This window comes from Manis pentadactyla, chromosome 3, assembly GCF_030020395.1.
Source record: "Manis pentadactyla isolate mManPen7 chromosome 3, mManPen7.hap1, whole genome shotgun sequence".
Lineage (NCBI taxonomy): Eukaryota > Metazoa > Chordata > Mammalia > Pholidota > Manidae > Manis > Manis pentadactyla.
The window spans coordinates 146,603,130-146,621,995 of NC_080021.1; the positions used below are offsets into that span (position 1 = coordinate 146,603,130).

The following is an 18,866-nucleotide window of genomic DNA, read 5'->3' on the forward strand; positions in this document are numbered from 1 at the left end:
AATGTTCAAAGGAGATAATGTTCATCCAAAGTGGTCACATAATAATGGCTCAGTTTATACTAGATATTAGTATTATTTTGTTAGTGCATTTGTATTTGTGCCTTCTTTCTTGGAAGCTACTTATAAGAATATCTGCCTTAAAAAGAAAATCAGTGCCAGAAAAATTTTGAATTGAAAGAGTGAGGTTTTAGAGCAAGAATATAGAACACAGGTATTATACATCATGGATATTTAACTTCTACTGGGCTATTTAGACCTAGCCAAATACTTGTTTTTGAGCTCTCCAGTAGCTAAAGTGAAAGGAGAATCAGACTCACCTATATGATTCCTATGGATCATATGGCAGAACCTACCACTTCCTCAAGGAAGCACAACTGTCCTTGGTTCTTAATTCCAAAAGTATATGTATTTCTTATATGGGGCTTCATACAACAAATGAATGTTACTAACTGAAGTAACACCACAGCAGCCCTGTATGAGGGATCCCAGGCACTCCTCTATTAAAAGCCAAGGAAAGTAAAGGCAGTGATGCTTCCAAGAAGTGTGAATAAGACCACGTGCTAGGCAGAATTCCAAGATGGCTCCCCAAGATTCATGCCCTGCCCCCCTGTACTGTACAAGTCCTGGATAATCCCTCCCCTTGAGAAATGAATCTCCTTGATGAATGTCTCCCCCATGATTGGATTATGTTAGGTAAAGGTGAAGGCATTTTCCTAGCTGTGACTCAAGTCCCTATTAGGTTCACTTGAAGTTAATTATCCTGGGTGGCCTGACCTAACCAGCCCACTGGAAGAAAATCTAGAGGTAGGAAGATTCTCTTGCTGCTCTTGCAGAAGTCGCTGCCGTGTCATGAAGGTGGCTGTGGCTGGGACTGGAGGACAGTGTCCAGGAGCTGAGAGTGACTTTCAGGTGATAGTCACTAAGAAAACTAGGACCTTGGTCCCACAATCATGAGGAACTGGATGCTGCCAACAACCTAGATGAACTTGGAAGCGAGTCTTGACTTTGAGATGACAGCTCAACCAGCAAACACCTTGATCTGGGTCTTGTGAGCCCCCGAGCACTCAGTTGCCTGGACTTCTGACCTACAGAAATGTGAGGTGATAAAAGGAGGCTGTTTTAAGTGGCTGAGTCTGTGGCAATTTGTTCTGCAGCAATAGAAAACTAATACAGATAATATGACTGAAGTCCAGTCTTTGGATAGATTCAGAAAGAACGCCCAAAATAATTAGGGCATTTCCCAAACTAAATTTAATACAACATGAATAGATGGAGATGTTAACAGATGTGCCATGAAAAAACAAAACCTTATTGCAGACCCTGACTATTCATATTAAAGAGATCTTTGTTCTCCTGGTGGACAGAGTCAGTTCTCTGGTTGTAAGCAACCGAAATTAGTTGGCTAACAAATGGAGAAGAGAGTTTATGGAAAGGCTATAGCAGAGGTCATGGAATCAAGGAAAAGCCTGAAGAAACAGAATGGACAGGAACCTGGAAATTCCTAGGATCTGACTCCAAGAAAAATGTTAATGGCCACCAGAATAAAAGAATTGCTGCTAAAATAAGAGAATTTCATCTGTTCTTTTTGCCTGTCCCCATGATGATTACATAACTCTGCTTGGCCCTCAGTTTCAGGGAAGTATGAGCAGCCTGGCATTTAGCCATAGGAGAGCAGGACACCTCAATCAACAGACCTGTCAAGATCCACACAATAGGTCTCCCAAGGATGATTGCAGTGGGATGGAGAGAGAATGGCTGGTGGACCACCCAAAAAGTCAAGGGGTCTTCATAAGTAGGATAGGCATGTTAGTTTGGAGTAGAATCTCAGCTTTCTCCATTTTGTCTGAATGGTGGAGGAAACAGGAAATCACTCTGAAAAGAAACAGTGAAGAATTCGGAGACCCTAAACTCCAAAGTGTCAGAGATTTGGCTGAGGAATCAGATTGAGTAGAGGGCAGAACTGCAAAGGAGGGTCAGGCTGCACGTACAACAAGACCCCTTCTTATGGAGCACAACGTTCTGAACAGATTGGGTGCTCTGTGTAGGTGGTGAAGAGGCTAAGCAAATGAGAATAGATACTGGACCATGAGGGTTTAACTCCTGGGAATCAGCAGAAATTCTGGAAGAGCTTCTGATTTTTACAAGCCATGGAGTTGGCTTGGGTCTGAGCCAGTTAGTTCTTATGAGAAAATGGGGATCCCACTCCACTTAAGGTACATCAGTTTGGCAAGTAGTATATCCTAAGTCCCTTCTCTGGAAACTAATCATAAAATGAGCCTATTAAAGGTTCTATGTTCTGTGTGGGCTCAGTGTTGTGCTAACTGTGGTTGCTATAGGCTTATGACTGCTGATGTTGCTCAATTCTGTGAGTTATCACTAAATGTGGCATCTGCTGATGGGGTCCTGTTGTAGTTTCAGGGATTTTTTTTTTCTATCATACATATGTGCATTCTCATGCTTAAGTGATCAGATCTTTAAGAATTTGGTGCACACAGTTACACCTTTTCATGAGCTGTTGTGTCCTGTTAATGCACGCTGTTCCCTGATTTAAGATATTTTATCGGTATTGACTAAATGTGAAGATTTCATGTTACGTTCATTTATTCATTCAAACAATATTGATGTGCTGAGCTACCATTCTAGGTACTTGGAGTATATCAATGATGCAGAGACTAAGATCTCTGCCTCCCAGAGGGGTGTGAAACCCAATCCCAGGTGCGTGTGTGTGCATACGTGCACACACACACATATGCATATGCACGCACACACACACACACACACAACCTTCTGAGAAGTCTTGATGTTTAAAGAAAGCCTGGTGACCTTCTCCTAAACTTATTTGGAAACGAACTTTTTTTCACCCTATTTACAACATTTTGTAGAGCAGTGCCCAATACCATGCACCTCTCTGGGAAGTGTTGGCAAAGGCCAGGCTGGACTGTGTGTACTTCAGAAAAAACATCTATAAGTATCATCTGTTTCAACATTTGATGAGTCAGAGAGAGAGATTCCTGGTAATTCTCCACGAGGTCAGAGTGCAGCCGTCCCTTCACAGGCTTCATGTGTCCTGTGAGTGGTGACTTTGGTGGTTAGTGAGTCTCGCTAGAGACCGCTGACTAGATGTCGATCCTCCATCTGCTGACAGAGCCAGGATGTTCCTAAGGGACTCCGGGTCACACCATGTCACAGTCGGGTGGCACTGGTCTCTGTCTCTTACTCAGTTGTGACTCTCTTAAGTCAGCCTCTGTGATTTTCTATCTGCAGCCCCAGGGGCCCAGCATGACTCCAGGCACATAGTGAGCACACAGTCCACTCTGTTGGCCTCTGGGGACTTTACAAGGCCACGTCCAATTCTTCACTCAACTGGTACCCTCTTCTATTACCCTACACCCAACATGCTCAGTCAACTGCTTGGTTGGGATTTTTTGACAGCGAGTATAAAACTTGGTTAAATGTCTGTACAACGCTGAGGTGTTTGATGAGAGAGACAATTCCGTACTCATGCCAGCGCGGTTCCTAACTCACCAAGGTACTATGTTACCACGTGGAAAAGTGGCTGAGTAATGGCAGCATATTGGCACTTTCTATCTGAGACCCAGGGCCCTCAGCTGTACTGTTGAATGCGTGATGAGAGGGCAGCAGTTTGGGGAGGACATCATCTTCTGGGGGTGACTGCCTGTGATGCTATCTCTCTCTCAGTTTTGAGGATAGATAAGACACAGGAGAGAGATGGACCGACATCTGGTCATGCTGATGATTTTTAGGGCCAAACCAGAACAGCCTTGACCCTGGGTCCTGGGCATGGAAACTGCTGTGTCCTGCGTGGCTCTGTGCTGTGGGTCCCTTGCACCGACATGGAGGCAGTGCCTTCCAGCCTCAGCAGCGTGTGATGCCCACTCCCTCCCTTTACAGTTGCAGGGATTGCTTTGGGCTCTCTAGAGAGAAGTTATGGCAGTTTATTTTCCTTCATACTTTGAAAGACAAGCATCTAGAAGACCAAATGTTTATGAAGCCTTATAATGAAAGGATACATTATTTAGCACCATAGAGTGCTAATGATGAAAATATAACCCTCTACCTCCCTGCCTCCTTTTACCAGGGAGGAAACTGAGGCCCCAGGGTCAGAGGAATTGATTGGACGCTCCTTCCGTATTGGTGGATGAGCTGTAATTACATCGTGAGGCCCCTCCTGCCTGAATGAAGCTTCCCTGACACACGTTTGCTCCGTAATGCTCACCCCAGCCTTCTTGCCCTTAGGAATCCTGGGCAATACTTCAGCACTGTCCTGGGGGGCCATTGTAAGGCAAAATTGCCAAGAAAAAGCACAAAAATGAAAACCACAGCACTAAATAGACTGCAGAGAGGCACTTTTTTACAGAGGCAGCCTGGCCCTGCTACACCTCAGAGGGTACATGGGGATTGGGTGGTGCAGACTTTTGCAGCTGCCTGCGTGCCAATGAACGTCTGTGAGAGCACAGTGGTTTGGGGATTACAAATAAATTTTAGTGAGTAAATGAGCAAATATGGAATCCTTGAATACAGAGGACAGACTCTCTGTGTCCCTTATTTCCAGGTGGCACAGAAGCCCGGGCATTTAGGAAGGATGGGGAAGTGGATGAGGGCCAGTTCACCGCCACTACATCTCTTGGGAGTTTGCTGGGTGCAGGGCACTGTGCTGAGCTCCTTCTGTTGCTGCGTTGACCGAAAGCCCTTTGAACAGAAATGTCTAGATACAAGAAGAACCTCTACCTTGCCTGGGTGTATTCTGTTTTGTAAATCACATCTTAAGCCCATGAGCATGAAGAATCTAGGGTGAAGACAGAAAAGAGCAGTTCATTTAGTCTGACCAGCCGGGAACAAGAATTCCGAAGTCCCAGCATCCTGCCATCCTTGGGCCAGATGCCCTGGGGATGGGAAGGGCCATGGGACACCGGGTGTCCTTCTGCCCGGCACAGCTTCCAGTCTCTCGGGAACCACTGAATCCCACTCCTTTCCTGTATTTTTGGCTGTGTCTCATGTTCGTGTCCTGGCAGGGAGGAGGGAGCTGTCTGAATCACTGTGAAGCCCACACAAGGTATTTGTAGAATTATGCATGTGCCTAAGGTGGCCTTTAAAGAGAGATGTCCAGATAAGGCTCTGGCTGAGTGCCATTGGGAGAACTCTGTTTCTTAATAAGTGTCCTTCAGCTCAGCCTCGGATGGACCTGCCTGGCTGGTGCTACTGAACTAATTCCTGAATCTAGCATTTCTTTCCCCTTGCATTTATTTGAATAGAAAGCCTGTTTTACAGGAGAGGGAGGATTTTGTTTTTGAAGTTGCCTTAAAGAAGCCCCCCTCTCTGCCCCAACTGGCCTCTCTTGAACATCAACAGTGTCCCAGGGAGACTGTGAGGACTGCCTGCCTCCTCTATGGACAGCCTGCTCGTCGTGGATTTCAGGGTCTCTTGAATGTCTGGTTGGTGGTTCCAGGCTGGCTGATACAGTACAGACTTTGCAAAAGTGAACAGTGTAACATTCCATCTCAGGAAGCTAGCTCATGATAAAATGGTCTGCTGAACGGAGGATGGAAGGAAAGAAAGGAAGTGGAAACATTCTCTAAATTTTGTGAAAAGAAGTCTGCATCAGAAACAATTCTAGCTTTTTCCACTGGGTGCTGTTTTTAATTTTACAATATGCTTCCAATATCAGAGCAGGTCCCCAATCCACATTAGTCCTGGGCATTCATTGTCCTTGAAAATCCTGAAGACCTGGGGACATTTACTTTGTTGGGATTCTCTTGCTTTTTACACTAACTGGGTACGTGGTTTAGAGGATTCTTTTTGCACTTCTGTGTGTCTGTTACCATCATTCCCATGAAGACAAGTAAGTTGAGTATAAAGACAAGGCTTGTTTCATAGTCGTAGACTTGCACCTAGCTAGCGCCTGGCGGAGTGGGTGGCTCATGAGCCCATGCCCTGAATTCAGTGCATGAGGAGTTAATGACACAGTGTGTTCTGCTTGGACATGCTTGATTAGAAATTGTCCGTCTATACCAGGGCTCAGCAAACATTTTCTGCAAAGGGTCAGAGAGTAAATACTTTAGGCTTTGAGGCTCACATGGGCTCCGAGGCAACAGCTCAACCTGCCATCATAGTTGTGGAATCATCCAGTGTGAAGGACTTGGCTATGTTCCAATGGAACTTCAGTTACAAAACAGGCAGTGGCCTAGATTTGGGTCTCCAGTCATAGTTTACCCTCATCTATACAAATACAGAAGATCGAATAGATGCCATATAGACCTGGAGATCACTGGTAAGAGAAAAGACTTTAGGAGTCTGTGAGTGGCAGAGGTGAAGCTAGGCATTCACCAAATCCCATCTCAGTTTCCTCTGGGCACAGGAAGCCACACTTCCCAGCCTCCTTTGCAGTCAGGTGGTGCTTCGTGAGTAGTTCTGGCCAATAAACTATGTGTCTAGAGGTGAAGGCCATGTGTTCAGGCCTGACCCATAAAGGATCCTGCCCACAGCTCCATTCTCACTTCCCTCACCTGCTGACTGGGTGCAAATAAGGACCAGGAGTTGAGGTCCCTGGGAGCAGGTGAGCCACATGATGGAGGGGGCATGGGTCCCTGGATGACTGCATGGAGCAGAGTGCTCCCCACCCCCACCCTCAGTGCATATTGGTCTGGGGAGGGGTATAAAATCAACCTGTGTGTCATTGAGGCATGGGAATTTGGGGGTCATTAGCCTCTCTTCTAGTAGCCCTCTCTACTAGTACCAAAGGAAAGAAATTGAAAAATAAGAGCTCAGAGCCATTCTTTCCAGGGCTAACAGTTTCTTGTGTGGCAAACCTGTGGTTTTTAACTGGGGCGAGGGAGAATGAGGAGATTTTCATGCTTTTGGAAAGTGTGTGTACAGAAGTAGTACTGCAGGTCTAAGAATCTGGGACTTGGAGAGAGACAGGTAGGATGTAGGAGAGCAGAAATGAGGAGACTGAAGTTAAGTGGCTTTTTAAACAATTGCATGTGAACCACACTAACCCTTTACCTACTGCCATCAGCACAACAGTTCATCTCTGTGCTTCTTCGAGGTAGCCCACAACCTAACATAGCTTCTCTCTCTCTCTGGGTGTAAAAAGTAAAATTTGGTGGTCTCTGAAGTCAGTGATACCACAGGGTCAGTGGATTAGCAAAATAAGTGTTTGTTGCTCAGTCACATCCTTCTCAACCCAGTGTGAGTTGGTGGGTGGTGGGCGTGCTCCACACAGCCCTTCAGAGATCCAGGTTCCCTTCACCTGGAGGCTCCCCCTCCTCTTGGCCCTTGCCCTCCTCTCCTTTTAGCTAAGAAATGGGAAAGGACAAAGTGGAGGAGGGTCGCATGCAAGGTTTTTAAGGCCAAGCCAAGTAGTAGCATGCATCACTTCAGCAGCTCAAAGCTCGGATATGGGGTTTACCCCGGATGGCAAAGGAGCCCAGGAATCACAGCACAACCTGTGGGCCCACTAGGAAAACAGAACTGGATTTGGTGGACCCATAACAGTTCCTGTCTTAACAGGAAACAACCAACTTTAAAATAAATATGTGCAACCAACCTGCTGTTGAATTGAGCAATTGCCTTGCTTTTCATAACCGTTAATCCTGTAGTTACGCCTTCCTGCCTGCTAGGGCAGCAGACACAGCCAATACCAAAGAAACAGTACAAATTTCAGACAGCTGACTGTGACGCCACAGGAAGCCAGCAGGGGGAGCAAAGCACTTCTTACTTGCTCTCCTTGTGTGCTGGGGGGGCGGTGAGATGTTGGGGGGTGTATCTTTTGGTCCAGAAGCAGCCCTCCTCCAGCCCTTCTGCTTTCTCTCCTTTTCTGCCCCTTTGCCCTTCCCTGCAGGTCCTGGCCTTCCCAACATCAGGGCCTAGACCAGTCATTCCTGCTTTATCTGGGGAGGTCCTGGGTGGGTCCTGGCATAGACCCTGCCAGCCCACCCGACAGATTCTGCAAATTCTCTTGCTAATTTGAACTGTGTCTCACAATTTTGAGGTGCTAAAAAATTTCTTCAATTAGGGAAGGATGGGGGAGGAACAAGACTGTGACAGGGACAGAAGATCCCATTTTGCTACATAACATAACCCTTTTCCGTGGCCTCTGGACACATGCAGTTAAATGGCCCAAAGGAAATGATTTTCTGGAGGCAGCTTCCTTTGGACAAATATACTCATTCCTTTTTGGTGGATTCAGATTGGAGGTGGCTACCAGATGCTATTGGTAATTATACATTATGTTCAGCTACCCTGGGACCTGAGGGGGTTCAGGTGCTTTCCAAAGCATCCAAAGGAAGGCATGTTATGTGAGAAGCGATATAGCAAAGGGACTGATCTGATGCCTGACTTTTCATAGCTCCATCTTTGGGGCTATGAAAGAAGGGAATGCAGCCCCCTTCTCCTGACAAACATCAGGCGGCACCTACTATTGGAAATCTTAGCCCATCATTAGCCCCAGTTGAAATATCTCCCCTTTTTTTCTGATCTCCCAGCATTTGTGTGTAGATCTGATGTAGTTGCCCCCTAAGGCACAGCTCTAATTCTACAATCCTCAGTGAAGGCCTGCAGTCTGAGGCAGGTCCTGGATGTAGCCTGGAGCAGGTGTGTGATGCTGAGCGCTGAAGGGCAGCTGAATCTGGCTGCCTGTGTTCAGCTGAATTTGGGGTCACCCAAGCTGAGTTTTAAGCTGCTACTGCCATCTAGACCTAAATTATAGAAGATTTTGACCCTACATAATTCAGAACTGAATGGACGGAAATGGAAGATTTTGTGCAACAATTTGGGTTTGATCAGGAAATTGGAGTCACTCAGAGTGATGGGGAATAATGGATTTACTTTCCGGATTGCACTGTATATAATTGGTGGAGCTGGGAAGAAGGCACTGGATGGCCGTGGCCTCTGCATACTGGTGGTTGGTCAGCAGGGCAGGCAGTTGAGGACAAAAACTGGATGTGAAGCAGGAAGAGCAAAAACAAACTAGAACCTGCGAAGACAAACCAGAGCCCACAAAGGCAGAACGGGCCCCACAGAGGCAACCTGGAACTGGCGTATGTCTCTCCCCACCTCTGCGTCGACAATGCAGGTGACTTGTGGAAGAAGCTGGCATCCTTTGCCATGGCCCGCACGTGTGTCTGCTCCAGGACATGGAGAAGCGGCCATGGCATCTGAAGAAGATGCCAGCAGGACTTAGAGGCATGGAGGTCCCAGCTGCTGCCTGGCGCCAGTGAGGTCGAGCAGATGATCAGTCACAGAGCTTGCTGAGGCAGAGCTCTGACTTTCAGTGTGTGAAGGCTGCTTGTTTTCCCTCTGGTTCACAAATCTCTCTCAAATTTCTCTTCTGGCCAACTCTAACCCAGGACCAGAGGGGGAAGGGATTTCTGGGAAACATTGTTACAGCTTATCCAAGTTGGTGCAGTATAAGGCCACAGAGTTCATCTCTCAATTGCATTATTAACACTCATTGCTGTGGATGTTGGTGGCAAAGTCATTTATCCCAGGAACCTTTGGAAGAGCCTTTTCAGTGAAACCCACTGAAATTCTGACTGACAGGAAAAGATAAAGTAACTTCCATGCCAACACTTAGTGGATGGTGAATTCTGTTATTTATTTTGGTTGGAGAAAACATGAGGGAAAACAGGGCAAATACTGAGGGTAAATAAAGGTTTCTTTTGAACCTCAAATTGGGTTAGAAAGCTTATTTCCCATTCTGAGTATGGTGGAAGATTGGCTTTCTACAAAGAGAAATTAGCTACCAGCGGAAGGATCATTCAAGTATCTGCACAGTGAGTGGATGGCACCTGTGGCCAGTGGAACCTGTGTCCCTGCTGGGGCCAGGAATTGTTAACAAAGCTGGAATTTGACCAGAAGAAGCTGTAAAACCAATTTCTATGTGAAATCTTAATAAGTAAATGGTCATTTTGTAAATATTCTAGGTATGCTTGAAAGAAAGTATATAGTCTACTGATATTTTGAATATAGGGCTCTACCTATGTGTCCATAGGTCAAATTTGCTGATCATGATGTGTGAATTGTCTGTATCTTTTACTTTTTGCTTATTGTGTAAGTTACTGAGAAAGGTATATTAAAGTTTCCTGTAAGGTGAACGAATTTTTTTTTGTCTATTTTGCTAAGAAATTTTGCTCCATATACTGAGCCTGTTATGCTGCATAGAATTTTAGAACTGTTATGTCTTTCTGAACCTTTTGGTCACTTGAAATATCCCTCTCTCTCTAGTTATGCTTTTAACCTTAAAGTTAGTTTTTCTTCAGCTTTATTGAGGTATTATTACTACTTTTATTTAATAGAGACTCCAACTTCCTTTGACTTAGTGTTTACATAATGTATCTTTTTCCATCTTTTTACTTCCCACCCTTTTTTTGGAGTTGTCTTTATTTTCTTATGCTTGGTTATTTTTGTTAGTATGCTGGACACATGTGAAAAAATAATTTGAGGGTGAGACAGATGTTACCTTCCAAAGTCCAAAAAGGAATTTCCTTTTCTTCTGCCAGATGTTGAGGTATATTTAATTCTGAGATTATGATGGTTCTGAGCTGAGTTGGAACCCCATAAGGGGTACCCTTTGGAATCCCAACTTAGAGTCAAAGAGCTTGTAAGGGCCTTTTGCTCTTGTTAATCCTTAAACATCAATTTCGTTCCCCGTAGCCCTGTGATATTGGAAAAGGAGCTGCTCAATCTTGAAACTGCCCCTTCCAGAATAAGCAGAAGCCCCAGGGAGAAAGGCTTCTGAAATGCTGGTCCAACTCCTAGGACACCATCCTTCTGTACATTCGGCCCAGTAATTGTTTACTAATTCACTGGCTTTCTGATATTTTTGAGCATATTTTTAAAAACACTTTGTCCACCACTTCTACTGGTCCTTAGTGGAAGAGTTGATCCAAATTTCCTAGTACTCCTTTACTAGAAGTAGAGGTTACTTATTTATTTTCTGTAGAAAAATCTCCTTTTCCATATGACAGAATAGTTGACTGGCATTTTTCTTCTGATGTAATGTTTGACATGCTTTGAAATCGGATGGTTCTGGAGCACTGACATTTTGCTTCATAGTTTTTGTTTAATGGGATATGTAGTGTAATTCTAGATCTGGATGCAGACTTCACAGAAGCCAGGAAGACTATGTTACAGGGAACTTTTATTTTTGATCACGTATTTTATGTTAATCTCATATATTTTCACAAAGTTAGGGTCCTAGGTATGACATATAACAATGCATAAATTAAATAAGGTTTTTATCTTCTAGCATGTTAATGAATATAGATTTTAATGAAAATGCTTGAGTATCTGAAGGAAGAACAAGAACTCTGGCTTCCTGACTAAGGGAAGAATCTCTCCTAGTCAGTGAAAGAGTCAGTCTTGGAAAATCCCGGGCCTGCGGTCCTGGGCGGTGAATGGCATAGGGGGGGTGCTCCTGGTGAGGGTCTGAGAGAGAACAGGGCTGCCCCACTGGGCTCCACAGGGCCCGCCTGAACCCATGTGGGAAGCCAGCAGGGCGCCGCTTCATGAGCGCTTCTTTCATGGCTACCCTGGGAATTTCTGAGCGAAACACACATATAGGACATCTGTTTTCTGTGTTCCTCCTTCAAAGCAGTGAAAATGTTGGTTTTATTTGAGAAAGGAGAAGGGGAAAAGGCAGATAAGAGCTCAGTGTTTGAGAAACTAAGCAAGTTTCTATACCTGCTGAATTGGCTCCTATAATATTTACTCCTTTGCAATTTCTCTCTTTTCATTGAAATGATTGGGTTAGGCCATTTCAGTGCAATAGCTCCTGTAGTCTAGGACTCTGCCATGAACTACAGACCCATTTTATTCCCCTGCTTCCTGGACATCTCTGCTTAGATGTCAGCCACTGCAGAACTTAGGATGTCCCCTCCTCAAGTCAAAACATTTCCCTAAACCTGACCCTACTGAAGTTTCTTCTCTTCCCATGAAAGGAAGAAGCCAGATTTGAACGACACAGAACTATGTCCACATTGCAGAAGGGGCCTCTTGCTCTTTGAGGGTGTGTACTGTAGAGGCAGTCTGCACAGGCCCATCAAAATGCCTATGTCCTGTGCACTAAACTAGCCAAGCCAGGGGAAAATATGCACAAAATTCTTCTTGTAAGACACAGACATTAATAGTAGTGTACAAGTCATTTATCTCATATTTCAATAAAACATTTTTAAAAAACAGGTCACTCTCTACCTTAGTTCCTTCCTGCCCTGGAACATTCTCTGGGCCTTGCTGTCATTCTGCTTATCAGCCACCTTCTTGAAGACTTGTAATTACAGTACCTGTCGTCAGGCCATTCTTAATCAGAGTGAATGCTGAACTTTTCCTAAGCAGAGACTACATGACAACTAAATGTGTTACATGATTGTAGGTTGGGCAAATAAAGGACACTAACAGGACAACTGGCAAACCGTAGGTAAGATCTGCAAGATTCAATTACAATATTAGAGGCAGGTACTCTGAAAGCAAAGATGTTGACTGCTACCCGGGGTAGAGTGAGAGACAAACTGGCCAAGAATCAGCAGAGCATTTCCTCTGGAGAGACTTTCTTGTCCTCAGCTCTTCTGTGTTTTCGCTATCACTGGCCCAGGCTTCTGTCATCCTGCCCTAGTGTTCATTCTTGTATTTCCTGTTAGATGTATTTTTATGTGCACCACAAATGTTACTGGGCACCTGCATCAGTAGAGGGCACCTGTTACTTTCCAGGTCCTGCACTTGGTTTGAGGACCTGGGGACAAGTAAGACACCGGCTCTGCCCTTGTGGCATTTCCTGACTTGTCATGAAGACAGGAAAATAGGTACTTCAAGTTTAAAAGGGTGGAGCCAAGCACAGGGTGAAAAGCAACCACCTGATCCTACTTGGGTGAAGGGCGTGTGGCTCGAGGAGGGAAGGAGGTGGGAGACAGCCTCCGGCTCTCTACGAACCCTGTCCAGGTTCTCTGTCCATCGTTCCCTTGGGATGACAATAGGGCAGATGATGCAAAAGGGCCAGGGGTGGGATTAGAAGGGTTTAAGGGCTAGCACTGTGTCCTATTTGTTAGGCATCTGCTATAATAATAAAGCTAATTCTACTTACATTTGGGTGATACTTCATAATCAGCTTCTCCTGAAAATCACTGGCTCATTTCACATGAGGACACTAAGGCAGGTAACTTGTTGAGTCCCTAAAAGTCCCAGCTGCACTACTTAGAACTCAGGGTCCTGATTCCCCATCCAGAGCCTAGCCCGCTAACCCATAAAATCCTGCCCAGACATTGTTTGGGACTCCACAAACGGGATCCTCTACCTGCCCAGGATCCCACAACCCAGGGGAAGGGTTTATGTCCACCCTTGCTGGATGTGGGGTAAAGTCATGCTGGTTTCATCCCAACCTTGACGGTGTTGCCCTGAGCCAAGTGATCGCTAAGATCTTCTTCTCTGGCTTCCCATTGGACTGTTCATGGGGATGAACATAGCAAGGTAACAGCAGTTTTTCAGGGGATGCCACATATACTCAAGTAGGTCACAGCTGCCAAATGGATGCTTTGCAGTCTCACAGCAGCCAGTGAACAGCCAGCTCTGCATTATGTAATTGCCACGAGATGTGTCAAGATGGGAGACTGAAGGAGAGGCCAGGCTCCTGTCTCTCTTGGTAGTATTCTTGTTTGCTGCATCTTGTGGCCAAGGATAGGATGCTGAGTCTCCGGGGCTGGACATGGATGTATTGTGAATGCAGGCCAACCTCATCATTTTCACTTGCAAAGGCCTGGAAAGATTTCTGGTCTCATGCTAGCTTTCCATTGATTAAATAAGATAATGTATATGGAGCCCTTGGCACATAGTAAGTGGACAATGAAATGGTAACTGCTATAATAGTAATAATTACAGCAATAAGGATCTTACCAATTACTGCTAATAAATAGATCAGTAGTATCAGAGCAATAATTGTAATGATATAATATTACAGCAATCATTGGCATGGCAGTGGGGTGGTTTGCAATGGGAGTGGTTCTCCCAGTGGGAAAGTTTTATCGGTGATGCATGATAATAGAAAGACCACATGAGAACACTCACAAAACACTCACAAAACTCTCAGTTTTGCTGTGGACCTAAAACTGCCTTAAAAAGCAAAAAGCAAAAAGCAAGCAGATTGGTGATTAGTTGGCAGTGGTATTGTTTTTCAGTTCTCTGCAGACCTGCACTCCATTAGTACCTGTGCCAGGGTGGACCTGCTTTCACACTGGCAGTGATAAAGGTCATCTTTAAATTGCTCTACTGGCTGTGCAGATATTCCAATGAGCAGCACGTTAATGAGGGAGTAACTCTGTTAGTACTGTGTTTGTTCACAACTGCATGTTGGTGAAATTGGCCCCAGGGCACTGCTGGGACTGAGGGCCACAGGTCTTGGTTCTCTATGGCTCTCCACCTAGAGTGGCTGCAGCTGAGCAGCCCTCCTGGAGGGCACCCAGACCGATGGATTGGCTTCCTTTCCTTTGCCTAATGGAAGGCTCTCTCTCCGTGGAGTAGGAGACTGCCCAGCTAATCAGAGAAGTGGAAGTAGACAAGGTCTCTGCGCTCTCCAGGGACCAGGTGGAGGCCATCAAGCAGCTCTGGCAGGACCCCGGGATCCAGGAGTGTTATGACAGGAGGAGGGAGTACCAGCTGTCAGACTCTGCTAAATAGTGAGTACACAGCCCTGGGCATGGCTCCCAGGGTCCTTCAGGCAAGCACAGCCACACTTCAGAGATGCTTCCCACCCCGGAGAAGTGAGCTGCTCGCTCAAAGCGGGCACTTAACAGCAACACCTCTCCCCTCCTGCTTGTCTGTATCCTCCGTATTTCTTGGTGTGTCTCTCACCACCTCCTAAGACCCTCAATCACCCTGTGCATCCCTGACCTCAGTCCTTGCCCACACCCACCTTTCCTAACTGCTGCTCTAAGCCTCTTTCCTTTTCAATGAGAAGCTCAAATGGGGGGTTCCCCTGGTGGGACTGATTTCATGTGGGGTACTGAAATTATCTGGTTTAAACAAGGATAACAACTGCTTCTGGCTTCCACTCTCCTCCTCTTAATATCCCTCTTTCTGGTTTCCTGATCAGTAGACGGCTGGTGCAAGTGCCCTAAAATCTAAAATCGGAATTAGACCAGTAATGCAAGGGCCTAGCAGTGGCTGATCAGGTGCTGCCCTCTCGTGGGTGAGATGGGCTCTGCAGGCCCAGCTCAAGGAAGCTTGGCCACCTGCCCTTTTTGCTTACTGACGCCCCTGCGAAGGCCTACACACTATATTTTGGATCCATAAAGCTCTAGCTTTAAATCATTAAACCCTAAGGCAAAACAAAATAGATGGTTTGCATGCAAGCTATCCCATGTAGGTTACAGGATTTCATTTTTTTTGAGAATTTCCCAAGGCAATGTCTCATCAAGCCAGGTCACCAGGCAGATAAATTGATCATGGTCCTCGGTGATGGTGCCTGCTTCTATAGCTCAGCTCTTACCCTCATACCACATGTCACTTTCTGTCCTCTGAGGGCCTGGCAGTCCTTCCCCTAGGCCTGTCCCCTTCCCTTCAGGGGCTGCCATTGATCACCCTGAGCTGGCATGGGTGATGGTTCACCCCCTTCATCCTGACAAGGCCATGCACACAAGGAAGCCTGGAGTCTTTCCTCCTGCGGTGTCCATGGCCTCCCTTTGGTGTTTGTCCTATGCCATTAACCCAGGTCAACACAACTAATCTATAGGAGTACAGGAACATGCAGGTGTGATATGCAGGAAATGACAAAAGCCCCTTTAAGGTGCTGGGTCAGCAGGAAAGCGAGCTGGAAGGCAGGCAGGCACACAGGGTCCTGAGGAGGGGGGCGGACTGCCTTTGGCAGCTATGGAGCAGGGACAGTGCCAAGTTCACCAGGGCATGTGTGGCCCTTCCCTGAGACAGCCTGGTGTCACGTGCTTCTAGGAAGGGCCTGGGGGAGGTTGGGGCTCCTGATGTAGGTGCACCTGGGAAAGGGCCCCTGAGAGAGATGTGGGGAGTGGCAACACATCTCTGCGACAGGGAGGGTGGCTCTCACGAACCCGTGTAGTTGCCCTGCCATTGGAACTGCCAAGTGTGGAGGCATGTGTGTGTGTCTCTGGCCCAGGGACGTGGCTGTCTTCCGCTATGCTAGTGCTGTCTGCTTATTCACATGGGCATTTACTTCACAAAAACGTGAAGCATGCCAACTAAGGGCTAGGCACTATGAAAAGAGCTGCAGGTCCCACAAATGATCTCTGCCCTCAAGGAACACACAGTCCGGTGGAGTGAGATAGGTATCAATCAAATAACCACACACGGAAGTCCGTGGGGATAAGCCCCGGGTTCACACAGGAGGCATGGTTGTGGGGTGGGGGGGGTCACAAAAGCTGCCCCAGTGGTGTGCTTCCTGCACGAGGGCTGCGCGGTGGAGCCGCCTCTGACCTCTGGGCCCCTTCACACCAGCCGTGTGGCCGGGGTGGGCTGTCTGCGCAGGCGGAAGGTGGGGGGCTCTGAATCACCAACTTCCTCCTGGCCAGGGCCCAAGGTACAGCTCTTTTACTCAAAAATGCCTTTTAAAAAGGCCTTAATTTTTAAAAAGTGTCTCTTGTGTTTTAAGTTAAGGGCTTTAATACATGTCCGAAAATAACTCAGGACAAGGTTTGGGTTATTTTAGGAGATGTTTAATTTTCCAGTGTAACAGGAAACTTTCTGTTATTTTGAAAGAACTTCTCATTGTTCTGTTTTATGCCTTTACATTTCTTAGAAACTCTAGTTCTTTGAGCAAAGCATCTGCGAGCAGGTTCTACACTCTATCATGTTGTTGGATGGGGGTGAGCATGCGGGGAGGCTCTGGAGGGAGAGGACAGCTGAGCGGCCGGGGGGCCCATCCCTTCTAGCCTCAGCGGCTCCCTCAGCAGCCGGGCGGTGACTGAGCCTAGAACCCAGAGGAGAGATGGCGAGATCTGCAGATTTCACAGAAGGCTCATGCCAGCTCTGACCCGTGTTCTCTCCATAGTCATAGCTGGGGGAAGAGGCCTGCCCCCAGCACTGGCTCTCAGGAGGCCACCGGTGGGATCGTGAGCCTTAGCAGGGTTCCCTGGGGGCTGGGGTGACGTCCCTGAGTGGGAGGGACCCTTCTTCCTTCTCCGTGTCTCAGCACCTTGCTCTCCTCTCACAGTTACCTGACGGACATCGACCGGATCGCCATGCCGTCCTTTGTGCCAACGCAGCAAGATGTGCTCCGCGTCCGCGTGCCCACAACTGGCATCATTGAGTATCCATTTGACTTGGAAAACATCATCTTTCGGTGAGTGTGTCCTGACATGGTCCAGGCTTGGAAGTCCCAAATGGATTCTTGAGTGTGTTATTCCTAAAAGGGGTCTCATCTCTCAGGGTGGCACGGCCCTCTTTGTCGCAGGGCATTTAGAATTGTGCAAAGAAGTCACCTTTTTGTTCACCTTAGAACAGTCTCCTTACTGATGCCTGCAAGATTCTCATACGTAAAACACACACCCATATATAGATATCTGTAACCCACACACTGTCTTTTCTCTAAGTTGAGTAATACTCCTTTCCTTTTATTCCCGTCTCCAAGATTTATCCTTTTAAAAGATAAAATACAAAATTGCATTATGTATTAAACATTATATAAGATAATGTTTAGAAACTATAGCTGTATAAAAATGTATGAATTTCCACATACAGATGTAAGAAATACTTTCAGGATGCCTTAGGGGGGCTCTTTATTGCATTTGATAATGCAAAAAATGAATTTCAAAGCACTTTTACATCCCTTAGTTCAGTTGTTCCTCCTAATAGTTATCACACATGCTTTTCTAGTTGACATGACTCAAGTCTGGTCCTGTCGTAACCCCCACTACACCTCAGTGCTTCTGGAGCTTTGTCACACTGGGGAGCCCTCTAAGCCCCTTGAAAATCTGCCTTTTGTGCACACATTCCATGTTCTATGTGCCCATGAACTTACCTAAACCTTTTCAGAAATCAATACTGCTTGCTACTTCCAAAACCTGTATCTGGTCAAGATGTATTCTCTTTGACCCACTGAGTGTTTTTAAAAACTTTTGGTCAACATTTAGAAATTGGGCTATTTCACTTAAAACACTTGCTACCCAGTTTCTCTTGTGTAGTCGGAGGATCTGGTCACAGTGAGCCTGCATTTCTGCCCAGCTGCGGTCAGCTGCTGTGGAGTTGCCGTCACCCTGTTAGGTAGAGCCCCATCACTCTCAAGGTGCATGCTCTTCTACTTTGGAGAGGCCCCTTGTCTCATTTCCCTAAACCACCTCACCTCTCCCTGGGGTATGGAGCTTGGGATCCACCTTGGGCTATGATTCCCTGAAGTCTTTTCGAGAGGCTTTGGGTTTCCATAGTGGTCAGAGCAACACTCAGGTGCGTGCTTGTGCGTTCTGTCTGGACTAGAGCAGCAGCTTCCTAGCTGATGTCTCCACGCAGCCTCCAGCTGAGTGACCTCTGGGTCTTCAGTAACTTACATTTTGTGCTTCAAACATTTTACTCTTAGGACCCCAAAGAATGCTGATTTCCATGCTATAATGATTCATGTCCTTTTTCTCCAAAGAGGCCAACCTTTGAGTGATCTTTGTTTCTATTGAACAGGATGGTGGATGTTGGTGGCCAGAGATCTGAAAGACGGAAATGGATTCACTGTTTCGAGAGTGTCACCTCCATTATTTTTCTGGTTGCTTTAAGTGAATATGACCAGGTCCTGGCTGAATGTGACAATGAGGTATGCTGGGTGGGGAGTTAGGTTAGCTGTGGAAGACAGAGATCTGTTTCTGTAGTTTGTAAGCCAGCTGGCATTAGATTCTATTTGTTAGGTTAAA

General features: G+C 46.3%; 1 protein-coding gene across 1 annotated transcript in view; it reads left to right on the forward strand.

The window, feature by feature from the left end:
- Positions 1 to 18,866, forward strand: part of GNA14 (G protein subunit alpha 14) — a 148,076-nt gene that overhangs the window by 125,117 nt on the left and 4,093 nt on the right. Inside the window, exons 3-5 of the mRNA XM_036893479.2 lie at positions 14,527 to 14,681; positions 17,186 to 17,314; positions 18,640 to 18,769. Of these exons, the coding sequence (XP_036749374.1) occupies positions 14,527 to 14,681; positions 17,186 to 17,314; positions 18,640 to 18,769 (414 nt within the window). The remainder of the gene's footprint in view (positions 1 to 14,526; positions 14,682 to 17,185; positions 17,315 to 18,639; positions 18,770 to 18,866) is intronic.